This window comes from Petaurus breviceps, unplaced genomic scaffold (genome assembly GCF_028583685.1).
Source record: "Petaurus breviceps papuanus isolate PSGF00001 unplaced genomic scaffold, PetGlider_PUasm1.0 90784, whole genome shotgun sequence".
Lineage (NCBI taxonomy): Eukaryota > Metazoa > Chordata > Mammalia > Diprotodontia > Petauridae > Petaurus > Petaurus breviceps.
The window spans coordinates 2,280,268-2,303,493 of record NW_027187345.1 but is presented as its reverse complement, the minus strand read 5'-3'; the positions used below and the strand labels follow the sequence as shown (position 1 = coordinate 2,303,493).

The 23,226-nt window shown below is 38.8% G+C and overlaps 1 protein-coding gene and 1 long non-coding RNA gene across 12 annotated transcripts in view; one reads left to right on the top strand and one right to left on the bottom strand.

Moving 5' to 3' along the window:
• Nucleotides 1-23,226, top strand: part of TIAM2 (TIAM Rac1 associated GEF 2) — a 310,489-nt gene that overhangs the window by 206,650 nt on the left and 80,613 nt on the right. For all 11 annotated transcript variants that reach the window (XM_069069619.1, XM_069069618.1, XM_069069617.1 and 8 more), the window contains 2 exons: nt 2,575-2,667; nt 3,143-3,403. In XM_069069619.1, coding sequence (XP_068925720.1) covers nt 2,575-2,667; nt 3,143-3,403 — 354 coding nt within the window. The remainder of the gene's footprint in view (nt 1-2,574; nt 2,668-3,142; nt 3,404-23,226) is intronic.
• On the bottom strand, nt 5-22,033 carry LOC138147267 (uncharacterized). Its single transcript, XR_011164759.1, has 3 exons — nt 19,272-22,033; nt 3,249-3,381; nt 5-1,470 (listed from the first exon to the last, which is right to left on the bottom strand). It is a non-coding gene; the product is annotated as an uncharacterized lncRNA (long non-coding RNA).

Here is a 23,226-nt window from a genome sequence, read left to right as displayed (position 1 = left end):
ATGATGAAAGCTCTTCCTAGAGAGTCTTATTATCTGTCCTGTTCTTTCTTGCTCCACATTTAAAAAAAATTGTTTTTCTTTATTCACTCTCATAAATACTGCAAATATCAATGTGAATGTTTTCAAACATCCCAACATTTTCATTGTATACTTTAAAACCAAAAGTATTTATTAAAAACTATGTGATATTGTTTTACTTTTCAATATCTTCTAATTTTATTAGTGGTTATGATCCAGGGGTGTGAAAGTGTATGCAGTAGTATTCCATCATTAGAGAGAGAGAGAGAGAGAGAGAGAGTGTGTGTGTGTGTGTGTGTGTGTGTGTGTGTGTGTGTGTGTGTGTGTGTGTGTGTGTGTGTGTGTGTGTGTGTGTGTGAGTAGCTCGTTTAATCTTCCCATGTCCCACCCTCTGGTGCCTTAGTACTGTGACTAGGATGGAGAAATAAGGATTTTCCTAAAGAATCCAGCACAGTCCGGCTCATGTGATGCTCTTAAAGTTTACAAAGCCCTTGATTTCTTCCTTTTCTTTTTTCATTTTGGATCTCTTTCAGGAAGTTTGCTAATTTCTCCAACCCATTTCTTGATTTTGAATTTTATGTTAAAGTTGGGCTCCTGAGGGTGGGAAGGCATTTCCTCCAAGCTTCAGGCTTTCTTGTGCTGCTGTTTTTAAGAGCTTCCAAGGTGGTGTGATTCATGGAGAGGTGTGGTCACTGCTCTTCTGGTCTGCACTCTGGACCCAGGAAGGGGACCCTGGTCCCCAATATCCACAAGTGCTCACATTCCTCTTTACTTTGGAATTGTACCCAGGGCCCCTGCTGCCTTATGACTGATCACCAGTGCTCCTTTTGCCCTGGAACTTTGACCCAGAACTGTGGATGGGGAATATTGAGTTGCCAGTCAGGGCCAGCTGTGCCCATTGCCAGAAAAGGGTCCCCCGTAATTTTTTTCTGTTCCATTGTCTGACCTTCTTACTATCTCTGGACTGGGAGCATCCAAAGCTACTTTACTGCTGTGGCTTCTGCTGCCTTTGCTGCATGTGTGGCCTCCAGACAGGCTTCTATTCTAATGTCACAAGGCAAGCAATATGATACCTATTATACATGTGAAGTCACACATAACATAACATAACTTCTTAAGTTTTCTTAGGTTGAGAAAATGTCTTACCCCAATGTTTTGTTAACGCTGTCACTCCCAAATTTGGATTGAGGCATTGTTTTAAAGTTGTTTGGAGGGAACTGTTGAGAGAGTTCAGCTGGGTGGTTACCTCTAATCCACCATCTTTTATTTCTTCTTCTTCTGAATCTGAAACACTTCAATTCTCTCCCCTACAATTTAGCACTGGGTTATATAATCTCTTGCATTATTCTCTAATCATTAAATGAGTGTTCTATTTGATCATTACATTTGATTAAAAGCTTTTTGAGGTTAGGGGTCATCATGTCTTCTTTTTCTTTGTATTTTTTACAACACCTAGAATATACCATAAGAGTGTACATGTTAATTGATAAACAGATTAAAAAATATATATATAAAGAATATAAATATAAAGAATAGCTTTTTATTTTTTATCAGATTTCTCCCCTGGCTTTGCAAGTTGTTTCCCCTCCTCCTTGCACTGAATAAAGCTGTTAGAGATATTAGTTGAAAGTCTGGTTTTCAAATTTCTTTTATATATTTTGGCTGTTTCTTAATTTTACAGAGATTACATTTTTTAAATTATTTATTTATTTTTTTTTAGTTTTCAGCATTCTTTTCCACAAGATTTTGAGTTACAAATTTTCTTCCCATCTCTCCCCTACTCCCTACCCCAAGATAGCAAGCCTGCTGAATACCCTTTCCCACCTATCTGTTCTCTCTTATGTCCTCCCCCATCTCCCCTTTTACTTTCTTGTAGGTCAAGGTGAATTTCTATACCCCGTTGCCTGTATATCTTATTTCCTGGTTGCATATAAAAAACAATTTTTAACATTTGTTTTTAAAATTTTGATTTCCAGATTCTTTCCCTTCTTCCCTCCTCAACCACCCCCACTGGGAAGACAAGCAATTCAATATAGGTGGTACATGTGTAGTTAGGCAAAACGTTTCCATAGTAGCTATATTGTGAAAGACTGACTAAATATTTCTCTCCATCCTATCCCATCCCCCATTTATTCTATTTTATTCTTTGACCCTATCCCTTTTCAGAAGTGTTTGCTTCTCACCTACCCTCTCCCCCAATTTGCCCTCCCTTCTGTCATCCCTCTTCTTATGCCCATTCCCCCTACTTTCCTGTAGGGTAAAATACCCAAAGGAGTGTGTATGTCAGAGATTACTTTTGAGCTGTGTAAGTTTACCTTCGTGTTTGATCAGGTTTTGGATGAAAGTATACTTATACTTATGAAACATCAGACTGTAAGATAACTTGGTTTCCCATGTGTGTATGTGTATGTGTGTTTGCATCATGGTTATAACTGAGTCCTGCTTACCGTCTCTAACTAATGGAGAAGATATAGAAGTAAATTCTGTGTATTTTTATTAGAAAAGCTCAACAACAGGGTGACCTTGTACGTTTTTCTATTATCATTTTTATCCTAGGGTTTGCAGTCACAGCTCAAGTTGATGAACATCAGCATCTCAGCCGGATATTTATAAGTGATGTTCTCCCTGATGGCCTGGCATATGGGGAAGGTTTGTATGACATATAGAGTGTCATTGTTCTCATTTAATTGGAGTCTTTGAAGAACAAGCTTGCTCATGGAATTTTCTTCTTGCAATTTTTCCAGAAAACTACTTCTGGGACTTTGATGAAAGTCAACAGTAGTTTGATTGAGGCTAGTGTTTTATCCATAGATAGGAGTGGGAGTGAAGGAATAGTTGACTCCCCAAGACTTCACTATCAAATGAACACAGGAGAAATTGATTAAGTAGTTTCAAAAACAGTCACATTTTCAAAGGATTATTATGGTTCTTGCCTTTGAAGGGCAGAAAGCAGTTATATTGTCAATGACAAAAGTCCTATATATTTTGATTTTTCTTGCATGACAGAAACAAAGCAGTATCCACATGTGTAGTGTGGTTTTACAGCCTTTTTCTTTAGTCAGATGGTATTTCTCTGGGAAACCTGCATTTTTTTTTTTTACCACATTTCAACTTTTCTTTTCAGGGTTGAGAACAGGCAATGAGATCTTGAGTATAAATGGGGAAGTTGTTTCTGACCTTGACCTTAGGCAGATGGAGACATTGTTTTCTGAGAGAAGTGTGCAGCTCACCCTGAGAGCCAGTCCTTTGGATACAAAGCGAACCCTAGGCACCTCTTGGTCAGACAGTGACCTTTCCAGGAGCCAGAAAAATCTCCTCCCGCCTCCTAACCAATCACAGCTTCTGGAAGAGTTCCTGGATAACCTTAAAAAGAACACAGCAAATGGTGAGACTTTATTTCCTTCTTCAATGTTCATTAACATCCTTTTAGCCTCTAATTTTGCTAGAAAACTTGGATTGTTTAATTTGTTCAAAGCACATTCTTTGCATGCATCAGTAGAAAAACAGATGTTAACTAAGTAAATTTCAGCAGAATCCCATGCCTTTCAAAAATTATGGTAATTTTGTGGAAATAGAAAATTATTATTTTGCACAAAAATTGCATTCTTTAATATGTAACATCTTTAAAAGCCACTCATAATATTTAGCACTAGAATTGCTCAGAGATTGAAGGCAGCCAGAATTGAAAGGTTTTATAGGCTTAGCCAAGTGTCTTACTGTAAGTTTGCCTTCTTGTTCAATTACAGGAAAGCAAAAGCCACATTCAATAATATTTTGAGTACTTAAAAATAGAGATAGGAACTGAATGTGTGATTTCATTGGTATAGAGACTTCCAGGTAAGGAAACTCCCTCTACCAATGCAGTTTGATAACCTTCTACTTGTAGATTTTTTTTTTTTGCTTTTTTTTTTAAGAGGGGGGGAGGCAGGGCAATTGGGGTTAAGTGACTTGCCCAAGGTCACAGGGCTAGTAAGTGTTAAGTGTCTGAGGTCAAATTTGAACTCAGGTCCTCCCGACTTGTGGGCTGTGCTGTAATCAATGAGTCACCTAGTCACCCTTCCTTATAGTTTTAAAAGAGTTGCTTAGAGAACAAAGAGGTTAAGTGACTTCCCTAGGCTCTTCCTGGTTTCAAGGTTGGTTCTTCCTCCACTACAACAACCTCCCTCTTCATATTTATTATGACTCAAATACTGCCCTCTTGACATGACAACTATCTACCTAAATCTCAAGTTCTGATGTTCTGTAAACTAGTAGGTAATTGTCACAAGATATGTAGCTTTATGAAAAATTATGTGCAACAGTTTATGTAAGCTAAATATTCTCAAGATAAAATTAATCTTGAGCACAATAGCATGAAGTTTCAGTAGGATCATTGTACATACTTAGCATTGCAGTTTTGATCCCCCCAAAAATAAGGACCCAGATTGCCCTGAAAGAGCTGCTATTTCTCCTTTAGGCCTCTGAAGGAGGCTGGTCAAGTACTCTAGGAGGCCTGCCAGAGGTTTTTATCACATATGCACACAAAGTAATTTTTAATTCTTAATTACAGTGGTAATGTTTTCTGATAAGAATCTCGGCATGATTTCTAAAAATGAAGAAATAATCACAAAAGTTGTTAAGACTGATTTAATTCTAAAGCAAGTTTATTAGGTCATTTCTGAAATAAAAAAAATCAGATTATAAGATTTGTGATTCAATAAGAAGCATGGTACTTTCTCTTTCTCTCTTGGGGTCTTATTCCAATTTAAAATGCCATTAAATTGACTATTGGCATATAAAAGTGAGTGTCATAAAGCAAAAATTATGATGAAGCTAATTAATTACTTAGTTATATTAAGACCATCATTCAGCTTGCCAGGTTGATATCATGGGCCAGAATTACCTGGTGTGCTCACTATAATAAACGTATGTGTCCATTCACTGGATTGATTATTCTTGAGGGATACATTTTCAACCTGTTTTAAATCTCTATATATTCTTTCATAATGAGAAACCACTCCAGAGTCTATGATACTCTTGTTGTTGAGGAAAAAAAGCTCAGTAAACTTTCCTTTCAGATTTAAAAAACAGCCAAGTTTTCATGGTTTACCTTTTGTAAAAAATTTGGCCTCATTCTGAGAGAGTTTCAAGTATTTCATCATTGAATGCCTTAATTAGCTTGAATTGGCAAAGACAACTTGGAATTTCTAAAGATAAACCCAGTAACTGTATGCTGCTGTAACACTTCTAAATCACTTTGATCCACAGACCATTTCAATCAAGTCCATAAAACTGAAAATTTGGATTTTTCAGTATCCCCACCCACCCACTCAATTGTCTTTTTTCAACTCCTTTGAGCTTTTACAACACTGTGTTTAGACTTCTCTTCTTATCACATATTTTCATCTGTAGTTTATGCATTTGTCTTCTAAGCTTCTGATAATAAGGATGCAATATTCTTCCAGCTTTGACACTTCCTGGCTGTGTGACCCCAGGCAGGATAATGTCTTTGAGTTTCAGATTCTTCATCTGTAAAATGGGAATTATTGTACTTATATTTATGACCTTACATAGTTGCTGTGAAAGCTCTATGTAAACCATAAAGCTTATGTAAATAAATTGCTCACAGCCAATAGACAGTAAATAGCTCTTGGTAAGTATCAAGTTCATTAAATCTAGTGAGGTTTACATTGAGACTGTATATGTCTATCTGAAATGCAGTAGTGTATAGTGAGTGGAGAGTTGGCCTCATAGCCAGGACACTCTGGGTTCAAGTCTCACCTCTGACACATACTGGTTATGCAATAAGTCACTCAACCTTTCAGTGCTCTATAACTCTCTAAGGTAGAACTTCCAGCCTTGGCTCTGTTCATTTGTTGGCTTTTAAAATGCTTCTTATAAGTTCATTTCAATGTAACTGGTTTCCTTGGTAATCCTATATATTTTATGTTATAAATTTTTTTTTAAAAGCAATCAGGGTTAAGTAACTTGCTCAAGGTTACACGACCAGGTGTTTCTGGGTGGGTGCTAAGTGTCTGAGCCCAGATTTGATTCCCAGGTCATCCTGACACTGGGGCCGGTGCTTTTACTCACTGTGCTACCTGGCTGCCCTGTTATAAATTTTAAAGCCATTATTCTGAGGCATCCAGAGATTTCATCAGACTGCCAAAGGGGTCCATGATACAAAAAAAAATTTAAGGACCTCTCATCTAAGGTTATAAATTATAGAGAAGATGCTAAACTTCATTGGTAGAAAGATTTTTCTTGTTTAGGAGTTCCCCCTATCAATGAAATTCTCAGATCTGATCCCTTATCCTGTAGGTATCTATAAGTTAGGTATCTCTTTAAATCAAAATGAATACCTTTTTCCAGCTAGTTCATGTAATAAGTGTTAAGAACTGTATTGCTCATTTCCTTTCCAATGCCTTTACCTCCTTTCCAACAACCAGTGGTAAAGTGATTTATTTTCTCCATTCTCCACTCCCATTTATAAAAAAAAGGGAAAGAAAATATTGAAAGCTTGCTGGAAGAATGAATCGTCTTCTTCAAACAAACTCTAGCAACCACCCTGTGGTGACCTTTGGTGTTTAACTAGCCCCTTTCTGTCACCACAGTTGCTCTAACTCCTCAATCATCTGTTCTTTCGTTATATACTATTTTTTTTTGGAGGGGGATGGGGGAAACCATTTGCTCAGATATTGTATAAATGTGGAAATTCTGACTTTTCTGAGAATGTGAACCAAGGTAAATGTTTATAAGGAGAAATTTCAGTAATATTTTTCAAGGGAAAGGGAAGAATGGAAGGATCATGAGAAGGCGAAGAAGATTTTCTTGTTTACATCAAAATTCAGTAACTTTCATTGGGTGACAAGTATGTATTAAGATACATTAACAACCTCAATATTTTTAGGGTACTTGTTTTTACTTTTGTAGTGAATTAGATAACATTAGTTTCCTATCTTGACAAGTAAAATAAGGTCTGCAGAAAAAAAATTGTTTAAATAGAATTGAAGAGCACTTTTGCACATACCACTCAAAATTTACTTAGCAAGTATGACTCCTTCTCTCCACAATTTTATTTTGCCTCAGCCTTGCCAGAAGGCAGCCTGATGTACAAAGGGAAGAAAAAAAAGTGACTGCTTTGGTTCCTGTAGAAGTCAGACCTTTGTCTGCTAATAAAAATGAAGCGGCTGACTTTGTACAAGGTAGTCCATACAGTAACACATGAAAGACCTATTTCTAAATAGAACCCAAGATAGTAGTGTGTTAGTCATTTGGAGCACATTTTACCTGATGGCCAAGGCCAATCAATCATGAAATATTTATTTATTGAGCTCCTCTTGGGGCTTTTAGGTAACCTGAGGTCTTTTGGGAAAATCTGGATATCTCTCTAGCTGAAGGCCAACTCTTGTATTAACCTTTCTGCTCCATGTTGCTGAGAACCTTGCCTCGTGTTTTGCAGAAAAAAATGGTGGCCATTCACCATAAACCCCCTCTTCAGTCCTTATCTCATATCACTCAGATGCTTTTTGCCACTGTCTCCTCCTTCACTCCTGTTTCATATGAGGCAGTGACATTACTACTCCCTTACCAAGGTTAACCTCTGTGCCTGCTAAAATGATGAGCCCATTCCATCCCATCTCCTCCAACAGATTGTCCTCTCTGTCACTCCCACTCCCTCACTTATTTTCAATCTCTCCCTGTCTGCTGCCTCATTCCCTACTGCCTACAAACATACCAAGTTTCCCTCTCTCATCCTGAAAAAACCCTTACTTCATCCTTCCATTGCTCACTAACTATCATCCTGTATGTTTTCTGCCCTTTGTGGCTAAACTCCCAGAAATGGCCATATGCAATAGGTGCCTCCACTCTCTCTCTTCTCAGTCTTTCCTTAACCCCCTATAATGTGACTTCTTACCTCATCATTCCACCAAAACTGTTCTCTCCAAAGTAACCAAAGATTTCAGTGGCCTTTTCTCAATATCCTTAACCTCTCTGCAGAAACTGTTGATCTCCTTCTTCTCCTCGGTATTCAGGGCACTATTCTCTCTGTTTCTTCTCCTTCCTATCTAACCACATCTTAGTCTCGTTGGGGGATGCTCATTCACATCACATTCTCGAATTGTGGGTGTTTTACACAGGCCTTTGTCCTGTTCTGCCTTCTGTTCTCCCTTTGAACGACTTCACTTGATGATGTCATCAAGTCCCATAATTACCATCTCTATGCTGATGATTCTCAAATCTACCTATTCTGTCCCAACCTCTCTGCTGATCTCCTATCTCTCATCTCCAACTGCCTTTCAGATATCTTGAACTGGATAACCAGTAGACATCTTAAGCACCACATGCTCAAAATGGAACTCATTATCTTTCGCCCAAACCCTCCTCCTTCCAAACTTCCTTGTTACTATAGAGGGCAAGACCATCTTCTGAGTTCCTCAGTTTCACAAACCAGTACATCCTGGATTTCTCACTATCCCTCATCCCCCATACCTAATGTGTTGCCAATGCCTGACAGTTTAAGCTTTGTAACATCTCTAGAATATTCCCCCTTCTCTCCTCAGACACTGCCATTTTCTCAAAATCCTTTATAACTTAGCCCCCTCCTCCCTCCCCAGTCTTCTTAGACTTACCTATTGTAAAGCCAAGCATGAGCAGCTTTTCAAAGGACTGCTGCTGTGGATAGCTCTAAGATTCTGATCACATAGTATAGTGAACTCTCTATTTATTCAGCAGTAAATTAAAGCAAAACATTCACAGAAACCAAAGTACAGCATTCACAATGTTATAACATAGCAACTTATCACTAAAATTGCCACATAGTTTTCACCAAAGTGGCACACATAGTTTTAAGCAAAAAATATCATTCAGAAGTCCTTAACTCAGTTATCCTTAAGGAGCAAGACTCCTTAAGGGACACAAAGTACAATCATTCAGCAAGTCCTTAAGTTAATCATCCTTAAAGAGTAAGCCTCATTAAGGGACACAAAGGTCAAAGTTCTCCACCCCTAGGTCACATTGTCTTAATCTCTCAGTCAAAAAGTCTTCTTTTGGGCGGCTGGGTGGTGCAGTGAATAGAGCACCAGCCCTGGAATCAGGAAGACCTGAGTTCAAATCCAGCCTCAGACACTTAACATAAAAAATAACCGTGTGACCTTGGGCAAGTTGCTTAACCCCCAATTGCTCTCCAAAAAGCAAAAAAAAGTCTTCTTTCTTCTTGATTGGTGATTAGTTTCCAATCATCCTTAACTCAATCATCCTTAAGAGGTACAAGGTACAAGAGTACAAAGTTCTCCCACCCCTAGGCCACATGATCTTCTCAGTCAGCATTAAGTACCTGTAGCAGCAAGCACCCCAGCGTCCCTAGGGTGGCTGCCAACACAGGTTCTTAGATCTGCTTTGTTAAAGGAAAGCAACTCAAAATAGGTTAACAAGATTACTTTAATCAGTCAAATATGTATCTTTTACCTAGTTCAGGGGAAAAAGGTCAGCACCCCGAACTTCAGAATATACAGACAGAATTATCAAGACAGAAACAGATCAAGTAGACAGATTTCCAAACTGGCCAACCATTACATCCATACCAAATCAACATCTGGGTTTTTCAAAGCCAGGGGCTCTCAACAACAGCTTCCCAGAGTCTCATCTGAACAAATCACAGAACACTTCTCAAAGTGAGCCCCAAAACAACATCTGGGTTTTTCAAAGCTGGGGGGCTCTCAACAATGGCTTCCCAGAGTCTCATCTGATCAAATCACAGAACACTTCTCAAAGTGAGCCCCAAAACAAAGCCTCACATCAGGGCTTATATAGCCTTCTCCTGGCTCAGAGAATGTAACAACCTTCTGGACCCACTGGCCAATCAAAAAGTATCTACTGAAAAACAAGCCTCCCACCCCAGGCTCCAGGTGCACTTTAGCCTAGGGGCAGGGAAGACCTTTAAATTTGCATTTCCATTACAGTACCCAAGGAGAGATCTTTTCATCTTGACTTGAGGCTAGCCCTCAGATTCCATGGTTCCTCTTCCATGGTCCCAGCTCCTGCCTGAATCTACCCAACTGTCACCTGCATTCAAAGGTAGGCAGCTCTCAGCTGCTTATCCAGCTCCTCATCCAGTTCCATATTGAAGCTTACAGTGTTCAGTCTACCTCAAGTTCTTCACAGTGGCTGTTTCTGGGAAGACAAAGCTTAACAGAGCCACAACAGCATTCATGCATATTGTCAGTACCATCATCAATTCACTATCTGCCTGTGGAATCAACACAGACCCACATACAAGGTCTGAGACCACAACACAAATTGTCAGTATAGTCCCATGACTTCCAAAACCCTTCTGCAGAACTTCTGTAAACATACAGCCAGAAAATCCTCTTTCAGGGCTTCCAGTGAGGTCCCAGGGCTTCTGTACAAAGTATCACAAACAGAAATTCAGGGATACCACAAGTTTTATCCTTCTCAGCTCTGCCACCACAAGAGTTCCCTTCTCAGTTCTGCTCTCTCCCAGCTTGGGCTTGTCCTTATATATGGTCATTAGCTCCTCCGTGTTCCGCCCCTTCCTGTTACATCAGCAAGAGGGGTTCACAAGTTCTGTTTCTTAACAAAGACTTGATATAATCATGGGGAAGGTTTAAAAGAAACTTGAACTGAAACAAGGTGCTAAATAATTAAATAGCTGAAACAAGGGGCTAAGTACTTCATTGCTTGCCATTATACCTCCCTGCCATTGTTCTTTGATCCAGTGGCACAGGCCTCCTGGATATTCCATGAACAAACACTCCATCTCTGGATTCTGGCATTTTCTCTGGCTGTCCCCCCTTCCTTGCATGCCCCCCCTTCTCATCTCTGCTAAATTCACTCCCTGGACTTCCTTTAAGTTCCAATTAAAACCCCATCTTTTAAAGGAATTATGTCAACCTCTCTTAATTCCAAGTGCCTTCCCTTTGTTAATTATTTTCAATTTATCCTACATGTGGCTTATTTGTATATATTTGCTTGCAAGTATCCCCTCTCATTGAATTGTGGACTCCTTAAGGGCAGAGGCTGTCCTTTTCCTCTTTTTTGTATCCCCAGTGCTTATCACAGTATTGACACATAGTGAGCACTTAATAAGTGTTTATTGACTGATGGCCTAATGTGGGACTCTTATAAATATGGAATATAGGGGGTATATCTATAATGTGATGAGGCCAGTTTTGGTGCATAGTTGTGGAAACTTTTCCCCTACTTTACATTAATACTTTGTGCTCTTTTATAATAATAGCTCATCATTTTTTTTCACCTGATTGACCTTTTTAGGCTGACCACCACCACCACCTTCATGCGGTACCCTTCATTATTACATAAAACTCGCATCAACTCTAATTTACCTGAAATGTATCTTTTCAGACTGAGAAGCATCACTACAAGTTTCAGGTGCTACAAATGAGCCAGGCACACTTACTTTATATTTGGGGAAAGGACTAACAATTCAGCCTGCATTTGGAATTCTCAAGAGTGTGAGTGTGAGTGTGAGTGTGAGTGTGTGTGTGTGTGTGTGTGTGTGTGTGTGTGTGTGAGAGAGAGAGAGAGAGAGAGAGAGAGAGAGAGAGAGAGAGAGAGAGAGAGAGAGAGAGAGAGAGAGAGAAACTTAACAGAATTCATCCATTTTATATCTTCCTTAACCCATGCCTTGCCTAGGAGAGGGGGAGCATTGTTTTGAGCTTTTGAGAGCAGATCTTTCCTCTCTTTTTAACAAGTTTTCTATACCACTAGAGATTATACCTTCTTATAAAATATATCAATTGTGTGTTGTTGTTTAGTTGTGTCTGACTCTTCATGACCCCCTTTGGGGTTTTCTTGGCAGAAATACTGGAATGGTTTTCTATTTCCTTCTCCAGCTCATTTTATAGATGAGGGAACTGAGGCAAATAGATTTAAGTGACTTGCCCAGGGTCACACAGCTACCAAGTGTGTGAGGCCAAATTTGAACTCAGAAAGATTGCCCCAAAAGTCAATTGTTGCTTTCAGTGAAAAAGGTCAGTCTACCATTGACTTACTACCTGGGACACCTTGGGTCAGCTACTTAACCTCTTTTTGTCTCTGTTTCCTTATGAAAAGTTGGATTAGATGGTCTTTGGGATTCTTTCCCCTCTAGAACTCTTATTTCATTAAGACTCTCTGTCTAGGTATCTACCTTTGCCCCCCCCCCCCCAATGTACCCTGCCTTCTGTCATACTTCTTTAATCATGTACTGACTTCCACACTCACTACTTCATAAAGTTTCATGTAGGCTTCTTACCACCAGTACAACTTTTTCATGTTTGTATCCCCAGGATTAAGCACAATATCTTGAACATCGCAGGCCTTTAGTAAATGTCTCTTTAGTTATATTGTAACAATTTTATATTAGAGAGTTGTGTTACAGAGCTCTGTAAATGGCTTTCTACAAACAATTTCTGCAAGTTTTGTTTCTAGATAAGTATGGCCAGTTGATTCTTGCTGTTAAGTTTCTGAAATCTGGTTTTATTTATCCACTGTGAAAACTGAAGAAATGTTCATATGCTGTATTTGACTTAATAGGAAATGGGTGTGAGAATTTTTTTTGAAACCTAGAATGAATTTTAGCAATGACATTCCCCAAAGAGGCCAATATTATGTGGAGCCAACAGAACCACCATTGAATGACTTAGACGTGCCAAACCTGTCTCTGTGGGGTTTCTGTTAATATTGCCTTTGTAATTTATATTTGAAAGTCCTTTTCTAAAATATGTCCTTTTCTGAAAAATTCTCTATGGTGGTCATTACATAAACACCGAATTGACAGTAGCTTTATTCACCACGTATACATGGCATCCCTGCTATCTTTTGAAATATGAAAGTAGGGGGCAACACAAGAGGAAAAAACAAAACAAAATACAACTATCTAGTTCCTGCCCTAGCTCAGTCTGTAGAATCCAATTCTACACAACTCAGTTATACCTGATGAGAAGGTTATTAAGAAGCTCAGAAGTATGCATGTATCTCCTTCCACAAACCGTCTTTTCCATATTTGCCACTTTCTTTTTGTAATACTGAGTGAGAAATAAAAAGTCTCCAAGCTATGAGAACCCACTTAAGTGCAAATTTGTTCTTTGGGATTATGTGTTCTTGGAATTGCTTGCCAACCTTCTACAGGTTTTCATGAAGGTAAAAAATTCTGGAGCTGGTTCTGATGTGGCATGCCTACTTATTTCCTGTTTATGAAAGAGAGAGAGGACATTTTGTCTCCCATGGAGGAGTGTGAGATGACTAAGAACAGTTAGGTAGGAAAATGGACCAAGTACAGATTTGCTCTTACCCTATTTGCCTGGCTGACATTCCACATTCTCTACACAGATGCAAAAAACCTATCAGTGCTCCAAGATGTTTGGTTTGTTAATCATTTTTTTTCCAAATCTAATTAGAAAATGTAGTTTAAAAAAAAACCAGTTCTTTTCTTTATGTCCTTATAACTGCACCAAAATACTTTTCAGGAGATAAGTCATTTTAAACACAGCGGCAGGAGGTCTCATGACTTCTTAGAGGTAGGGGAGAAAGTTCTAATACTTTTTTTTCCCAAATCCTAATATTTGCATAGGAAAGTTATTGTTATGTATTTTACCATCTGATACTGATAATTCTTTACATTTTACATAGCCCTTGACTTATTTCAAAGTAAGTAAGTAGCATGTTTCTGTTGTTCAGTAGTTTCAGTTGTGTCTGATGCTTCATGGCCCCATTTGGGGTTTTCTTGGCAAAAATAATGGAGCAGTTGGCCATTTCCTTCTCCAGGTGACTTTACAGATGAGGAAACTGAGGCAGACAGGGTTAAGTGTCTTGCCTAGGGTCACACAGCTAGGAAGGGTCTGAGGCCAGATTTGAACTTTGATTTTCCTGACTTCTGGCCTGGTACTCTATCTACTGCACCACCTAGCTGCCTATGAAGCCGCATGGTACAGTGGAAAAGGCTGCATTCAAATCCTCTTATTTTCAGTGTGATCTTGGGTAAGTCCCCTGACTTCTGGGCCTCCGTTTCCTTATCTATAAGATGAGGGATTTAGGCTAGGTGGTATCTCTTCCAACCATAAGTCTATGATCTCACATAAATTCTGTTCATCCTAATGAGTCTATAAAGGGACCATAGTGAGAGTCATTCCCATTTTCATATGAAGAAACTGAAGCTTAGAACATTTAAATAACTTGCTCATTGTCAGACCACTTGTTGGTGGCAGAGCCAGGATCCAGAGCTCAATCCTGATTCACAAGCTAGCGTCCTTGCCATTACAGCATTGTGCCCTACAATCAAGCTGCCAAAGCTTTTTTCCCCCTCAGATAATGGGTTATTCAGCCTGCACTGGGGGTTGTTTATAGGTTCTGGAATACCAAATCAAGGAATATAGAAGGGAAAAAAGCAATGTATCACTTTGATAAATTTTATATTTAGTTGTTATTCAGAATGGAGATTAAATTAATTGGGATGGTCTTGTGGTGTTATTTGAGGACATGGCAGGCAGGGCTCTCTTGAAATATAGACTATAAGGCACACTTACTTGGATATACTCCATGTTTAATAGTTTTATCCCTTTGAGTCTTGAAGCTTTTTTGTCTTCTGTTTCTTCCTTGTAAAGATGCATATATCAGCTAACATGTTAAAGGAATTAGCCACTCTTGTACTTTGTTTTGTTTTTAATCTTTTTTTTTTGGCTTTTTGGAGGGCAGTTGGGGTTAAGTGACTTACCCAAGGTCACACAGCTAGTAAGTGTTAAGTATCCGAGGTCAAATTTGAACTCAGGTCCTCCTGACTCCAGGGCTGGTGCTCTATTCACTGTGCCACCTAGCCACCCCCAAAGTTGCACTTTCTATGAGCTTGTCCACTAGACAGTTTGGGTTTTACCATGACCCTAGCAATTGGTTTCTTATAAAATAAATGCTTTCAAGGTGTGCAGCATTTCCTGGCTTTAAAAATATGTACATTTATAAAACTTAATATTAAATCTGTTATTAGATGTGTGTTGCTCCCCACCTTGTTTTTTCCTAGGTTGTTGCCTGCTCAGCCTTTTTTTTCCCAGTCCTGTTTCAATCAATCAATCAATAAGCATTAATCAAATGCTTTTAGTATATACCAGGTTTAGATTGTATTGCGGTGGAGGTGGGGAACCTATCTTCATTAGGACAAGAATTCTCCAAAGAATTCCTCTCAGGAAATAAGACTATAGAATTTTGACCACTGTTTAATTGAATCTCAGTTTGCATTTGTTTAGGGGAGATACAAATACAACTCAAGGAGGTTATAAAAAAACCTTCAGGCTAGAGATGTCCCACCTTTGTAATGAAAATGATTAAGGAACATACCATTAATATCATGCATCTGCTATGTGCCAGGCATAGTGGTAGATAGTGAGGATATAAGCCAACATGTAAGCTTCCCCTGCCTTGAAGAAAGTTACAGTATAACTGAGGAAGACAATATATGTGGACATGTATAAAATAAATATCCGAATGATTTTAGGGGGAAGGCACCAGTACCTGGGGGGACCAGTAAGTGCATCATGTAGAAAGGGCTTTTGCGTTCAGTCTCAAAGGAAACTAGGAATTTTTAGACAAAAGTAATGGGGGACAGCCAGTGTGAAGGCAACTGAGGCAGGAAGTGGAGTGCCATGTGGGAGATCCAGCAAGAGGCTACTTAGGCTGTTGTTTATGGAGGGAAGTGTAGTGTTCAGTAAGGCTGTGAGGGTAGATTAGCGGTAGGTTGTAAAAGCCAAGCAAAGGAGTTCAACATTTTCTCCTAGAGATAATAGGTTGTTGCTGCAGTTTATATATTACTGGTATAGGGTAGTTGCATGATCAGAATTGAATAACTGAATTGTTTTTTATTTTTTAAATAAGAAAGGGGATGCCAGCATTTAATCTTAATTCTGAATTGTAACAAAAAACCATAATTTTCCAAAGTGAAACAAGGTTTCTTTTCTTTGTCATCCATCTGTTGTGCCTACTCTCAAGATGTAAGCAGCCCCACGGTACTGGCTAGGAAACCATTGTCTTAGGCAGAAAATCTTTGACGTTTAAAATCTATAACTAGTATATAGGAAATCGTAGAATGTTAGAGAAGGAAGGGATCATAGAGATCATTGACTTCAACTTCCTCATTTTACTAGTGACACAGGACCAGAAAGATGAAATGATATATTATGTTCACATTTTATAAAGGAAATTTAATAACATGAAAGATTAAGATCATGGATTGTTGACTTTTTTTTGAACCTAATAAGATACCTTTATAAAGTAGAGAATTTAAAAAAAAAAAAGATAAGTGAAGAAAATGTGCCTGTCATTTCCCAGTACAGTGAAGAAGATAAAAGTTTTATGTGTCATGAATTAGAATACTCTTGTGTGACGATAGCCAAAGCATTCTCAAATAACACACTTTTTGCTCTTGTTTCTAGATATAGTCAGCACTGGTTTGTAAATTGTCTTGTTATGACTTCCTTTCTGTCTTGTCTGTTTCCCTTTGACCTTTGACTTTTCACAGCTAGTCACTTCAGAGGAATTTAAAGTTTTAGAAATCGACCCCAAGTTGGAAGATTCCTCAGAGGTCTAAACCTACATACAAGTAGAAATTCTTTCCACAAAGCCACTTTTTCTGTCGTTAGTGGAGCTTACAAATAGGGATACCCATAATGCACAGTAGTATATGACATTGTGTAAAGTACGTTCCACTAAAGTCCTACCCCGATTTCTTATCATGGTGTGGGTGACTTTGCCAGCTGAACCCGAGTCCTACCAAACTGAAAGGTTTTGAATATGGGCCTAGTGATGGATTCTCTTGGTTGTCTGAGGAATAGATTAACTTATGTTTTGACAAGTGGACCTGAGGACAGTGGATTTTTCACCCCCAATATCTCATAAAAACCTTCCACTTAGTCACAGAGTAGTGAAGGGATTATCCACATTGAGAAGATGACACATCCTTTGAGTAGTAGAATGTGGTAAGTGTATCAGACAGGTATAAAGGTGAGTGCAGTATGTAACAAGGACACTCAGCCATTATCAACTAGAGGGATCGGAAAGGGCTTCCTGCAGAGCATTGCATTGGGGATGGGCTTTAAAAGATGGGTCGGAATTCACTAGGCAGAGAGGGGAAAGGCAGGGTGTTTCAGCTGTGCGATGCAGGGCAAGCAGTGACCTGGAGTCAAGATCAGGCGTAGGGATTAGCATGGAAGTGGTAGAAGAGTGTGTACTGGAGGAGGTCCATCATAATTATGATAGCTGGCATGGATTGTAGTGAAGGCTGTTAGAGTGATGGCAGCTGGAAAATGGAGGAGGGGAAAGATACAAGAGCTGTTGCAGAGGGAATGCACATTATCATAGCATATAAGCTCCTTGAAGAGAGGAACTCTTTCTTTCACTCTTGTCTTTGTATGTCGAGTGCTACCATAGTACCTGGTATATAGTAGATGCTTTCAAAAGCTTTGTATTTTTCAGGTCATCAGGTGGTATGGTAGATAGAGCACCAGGCTTAGAGTCATGAAGACCTAAATTCAAATCCAGCCTCAGACACTTACTAGCTCTGTGACCCTGGGCATGTCACTTAACCTTTGTCTGCCTCAATTTCCTTATCTGAAAAATGGAGGTAATGATAGCACCTCCCTCCCAGGGGTGTTCTGAGGATCAAATAAGATAACAATCATAAAGCACTTGGCACATAGTAAGTCCTATATAAATGTAAGTCATTATTATTGATGGATATGATGGATGCAGGGAGAGGGAAAGGTCTGTAATAATTGTCTTCTAGGCCTCATGTGTGAACTTTCTATTATTTCTGACATGGAAAAAGTACCATAATGGGATATGTTTTCAGTTTTTTTTGGAACTAAAGATGAAGTTAAAACTTTTCCAAAATGGAAAAAACCCCAAAACATATTGTCTCTCTCAGTAAGCTCAGAACTTTCCTACTGTGTAGCAGGTGTGGGTTAAGACTTCTTAATAATGGTAGGTTGTCTACAACCTCAAGATCACAGGGTACTTTAAAAACATTAATTAATCCTTACATCACCCTGCTGAAGCAGAGATGTGTTATTATCATTTTAGTTTCACAGCAGGGTAAACTGAGGTATAGAGCCATTAAATGACAAGTCACTCAGAGAAGGTCACTTAGTCAGTAGCAGAGCCAGGAATAGGATCTGCATATTGACTCACCCTGTTTTTTAGAAAGATCACTATATTTTAGACACATTTTTTTCCTAAGCATTTTCCTATTGACAGCTTTCTCCTTCTACCGTAAGCTCTCAGAATCACAGCATTGGTAAGGTTGGTAAGGACCTCAGAGACCAGCTAGTCCCACATGTACCTGAATGAAAAATGTCAGTAGCAAAATTCTTGCTTCTCATATGAAAGCCTGTTTTACCACCATAATATTTTGTCTAGTGTCATAATGGTGGGTTTCTCTGTAGATGGTGAAAGTGACTGACTTTTTCTTCTCCATCTTCCCTTCTAGAAAGGGGAAGAGCTGAATTTTCTCAGGCCTCCTCTATCTCTTCCCTACCAGGTGTGAGGGGTTAGGGTGGATGTGTGTTTGTGTTTCAATTAGCCATCACCGGTGACAAAAGATTATCGTGCTTTTAGCCTGTGACTAATATGATAACTCTCAGGTCTCTGCTATTTTATGGAGTTTATATCAGGTAAAAAGTTATTAAAACAATAATTGTAGTTCATAGCTCCCAGTTAGGAAAATACATACCATTAAGAGAGAGGTTTAGCTCTTGGCCCTAATTTAAATTTTGTGTTTTTCCATCTAACCCTTGAGCAAAATACAGGAAAAGGTTAATTAAGTAAAAGAAATGAAGGGAGAATATTACAGTGTCTGTTTCTAGATAGACTTGGGAAGGGAAAGTTTGGGGGGGGGAGGAGAAGGGAGTGGGATAGGGAGTAGACCCTTTGGAATTTCCCTCAGTCCTTGAAAAGATAAGCTTTTGTGTGAGTGTGCTATTATGACATGCTTTCATTGGCCTCATGGTGTAGCACCAATGCAATATTTACAGTGCCCATGGTCACTATAAATATACCTGCATGGTGTTCGATCACAAAATATAATAGACTCTTGATATATAAGATAGAGGCAAAACATTTATTCAGACACCAGAAAACCAAATCCCAACACCAGGAAACCAAGTTCATCATAGCAACATAGAAGTTAATGCACTGCAATGTAGCAGAGAGCCATATCATCCTTTAGCCTTCCCACAAACCAATATTTGACCAATATTTACTCACAAGCCTACCTGCCTCCTTCAGAAACAAACTCTCCTCCCAACTGTCCAGCAGGTTCTGACTCCCAGCTTCCTGTGGGCTCTGCTCCACCCTTAGCAAACTCCTCCCACCACAGGCTCCATGTGATTACATTCAGCCTATCAGGGGGCCAGAGTTTATTTTCAAATCAGAGAAGGTCTTCAAATTCCCTTAGGTTTATTAAAGGGGCAGGGAAGATCTTCAAATTCCCATTACCATTACAGATGGTCAGCCTGTCTCACTTATATCTCTGTCACAACTGAGTTTTCCTTTCAGTTCTTTCATTCACTTTTCTGTTCACTAATCCTTTTCAACCCCTTTTCTTAAGGCCTAGGCAGGTCTAGGGACACAGTCTCCCCCACTGCTGCTCGGCTCATATGGTTCCCATCCTTTTCTCTTAGCCTGCCCTTTTGTAGACTGTGTGTGCCCTGCTAAAAACTCCTAGTCGTGACTCAAGTCTGCTGTCCAGTTCACAAATCACAAGAGTCCATTTTTTCTCAGGGCCACAAATGAATGATTATCCTCTAGATTACAAATTTCAGAATGACAACAAAGAATTTCCTTCCTTAAATAAAGGTATTTAACAATCTTCTTTCTGATGAATTAAATTCATACTGCTAATATTTCCTATTAGAAATTTTTCAAAATAAATTCTTCTTTCATAGTGCTTTGAGGTCCCTCACGAACCTAAATTGTTGTTGGTTCTCTGTATTGTGTATAATTTTGTGCATCTCTGTGTGTACATATATACATGTATGAATAGATATATACACACATATCTTTAATGTCTGCTATTCTGCAGATTCCTGGGATTTTTCTGTAATTTTCCATACATTAGTAGTGATAACTTGACTCCCTATAAATTGCAGTTACTAGAACATATGTGTGTGTATGTATTCCTAAATTGTCTGTTCTTGGCATTTGGACTGTCCCTAGCTGGCATAAAAAATGCAGCAAAATATTACCAGAACTGTGGTTGAAAGTGCCAATTTTGCAGGGCCTTTTTCTTTTTTTATCAAAAGCATAAAATTTTAGAAGAAAGAAGGCTGGGCTTGGAGTTAGGAAAGAGTTGAATTCAAATTCTGCTTCTGACCATTTGTAAGTTCTATCACCTTGGCTAAATCACTTTATTAAGACTCATTTTCATTTGTAAAAAAAAGTGATAATTACAACTGCAGTATTTGCCTTACAAGGTAGTTGTCAGGATCCATGAGATAATTGATATGAAGCACTTTGCAAATCCTAAAGTGCAAATAAAAGTCAGCTGTTACCTTTTTTTCTGGTAACAAAGAATTGGAAGCAAAGTAGATGCCCACAAATTGGGGGGTAACTAACCAACCATTACATGAACTTAATAGAATATTACTGTTTTGTTTAAAATTATGACTATCATGAATAGAGATTATAGAAGTTGTTTATGATCGGATACAAAGTGAAGTGAGCAAAACCAGGAAAAAAATATACGTGACTATAGTAATGTAAGTACAAAGAACAATTAAAAACAAAATGCTATGAAAGTATAATAACCAAGCCCGAGAGAAGAGATGGGAGGAGATACCTACCTCTATTCCTTGCATAGGTTGGTTACTCTAAGTATGGAACACTATATACAATGTCAAAGTTTTTTTTTCCTAATATATTGATTAGTTTTGCTAAACTTTCCCTCTACCCCTTTAAAAAACAAAAAAGACCAACTGTTTTATTATAAGGGATAGTTCTGGGAGGTAGACAGAGGGTTAAATTAGGAACTGCAGTTGCTATGAAAACAAAAAAAAATGTCAATAATAATATATTTTAAAAATTAATTGCAACTGTTATTATATCATGCAGTCAGAGGCTCCTCCCCTTCTCTCCTTTGGGACCAAACTCATTACCTCTATAATTTGCCTAGAGAATGAGCTGTGGGTACATCTAATTTTGCTCTGCCATCTGTCGTTCTTCTAGACAGTTCTTTTCCTTCACTTTGTGGTTTTAGGCAGAGAGGTGAGCCCAAAATCACAGAGTCTGCCTTTTTAACTTTGAAAGTGAAATTCACATTTATGTCAGATATCCCTGAAAAGGTCTTTAGTGTTCATAGCTCTCTTAATTCTCTACTTTTCTTATTGTAAAGACATTTAAAACAGCACGAACATTCATTATACATGAGTTTAATTTCTGCTATTTTGTAAATTTTCTACTGTCAAAATTTGTTTTTCTGTAATTTTCTAGATATTAGTAGTAATAGTCTGCCTGCCTATAAGTTACAGCTGGAACTTAATTCAAATAAAAACAATTCAGCAAACATTTTAAGGGGCTGTGCTAAGTATGGTGCTTACAGAGACATAAACAGTTTAAAAATTATTTCTATCTTTTGTTTTTATGTCACCTTCATTTCCTATTATGTTCTTTTCCCTATTTTCTCCAGTCCCAGAAAGCCATCTCTCATGACAAAGAATAAAAGGGAGAAAATGGTTTAGCAAAACTAACCAACACAAGAAAAAAGTCTGACATGTATAGTATTCTATATGTAGTATCTTGCTTCTTCCAAATGCAGTAGGGGGCAGGTGGAAGGAACCTTCTTATATATCTATTTTTGGAGCCAAGCTTGGTCATCATAAATTTACAGCATTTTTATTTATATTGCTGTAGTGATTGTATATAGGAATTTATATTTTAAAACATGTACACAAGTAAATTAAAAATATATGTAAATTGAAACATAGACCACTCAGGCCTCCACTCCCTGAAGGCCAGATATGTTCCATTTTACTCCTCCAGGATTCTCTGGTATCCTTTTGGGGATTCGGGGTGTCTAGGCTCTCTGCCAACAGCTGCAGCCCCCTACTGATGATGTTCCCTCAATTGCAGGAGGTGGGCCCCTTCTCACTAGTTCCATTAGCCACTAACATTCAGATTAGATTTTACAAAGAAATATTTATTTCAGGAGGTCTGATCACAAATGTGAGAACTTATTCACCTACTATTATCTCTCTCCCCCTTTGCATTACCTGTTTCTGGGGAGGGGAAAGAGATTAGATTCATAGTGTAGCTCACTTCTTATAGAGCATAGTCCCAGTTCCAATTCTAAAATGCTCTTCACTCTTAAGTCCCAGGCACCCTGACTTCTCCAGGCTTCTATGCCAGACAGGCTGGCTCTTACCATCCTGCCTGCAGTCTTGGCTCCAAGGTCTCCATGGCTTGAACTCCTGTTCCTCTGAGGATCATTTCCAGTACCTGGAACTGAGGACAAGCAATACAGAACAGGGAAAAAATGTCTTGAGTCCTATTTCTTGGAGGGGGTAGAGTTGGGATAAAACAGAGGGAGCGGGGGAAGGAGAATCTTTCCACTCTCACAGGGACAGTTTATGGTATCTTTGCTATGGGTAAACTGTGATCTTTACCCTCTGGACACAGAGGGAATGTGGAAAAGAGAGCATCTGAATAAATATGATTGGCTCAGTCAGCAGTTTTAAAGACAGAGGCAGCCTCTCAAAGGAGGCTGCCTTCACCCAGTGACAAGGGGCTCAGGGCTCTGTGTTACTCAAACTGGTCTTGCTTATACTAGCTCAGTTTATTCATACAAATTATTTTCAGGAAAGAGAGAATTAACAAATGGACACAGCAGAGTTATTACGAAGGGAGGCATCTAAGGCCCGTGCTGAGGTGAGTCATGAGCTGAACCTTGAAGGAAGCTAGGGATTCTGAGATATAGAGATTCCAGACATGGGCAGTCACCTTTTCAAAGGTACAGAGAAGGGTAGATATGATGCCATGTGCGGGGAATGGTTAGTGGAATTAATTGATTGGAACTGAGAGTATATGAACTTCCGAGTCATATGACCAACAAGATGGAGGATTAGATATTTTCTCTAATCTTCAGGACCTCTAAAAACCTCTCCAAAACAGAAATTATGTGCCAAAGATAAAGATACAGCTTTTTTCATGGTCTAGGACACCAGGAACCCCAAA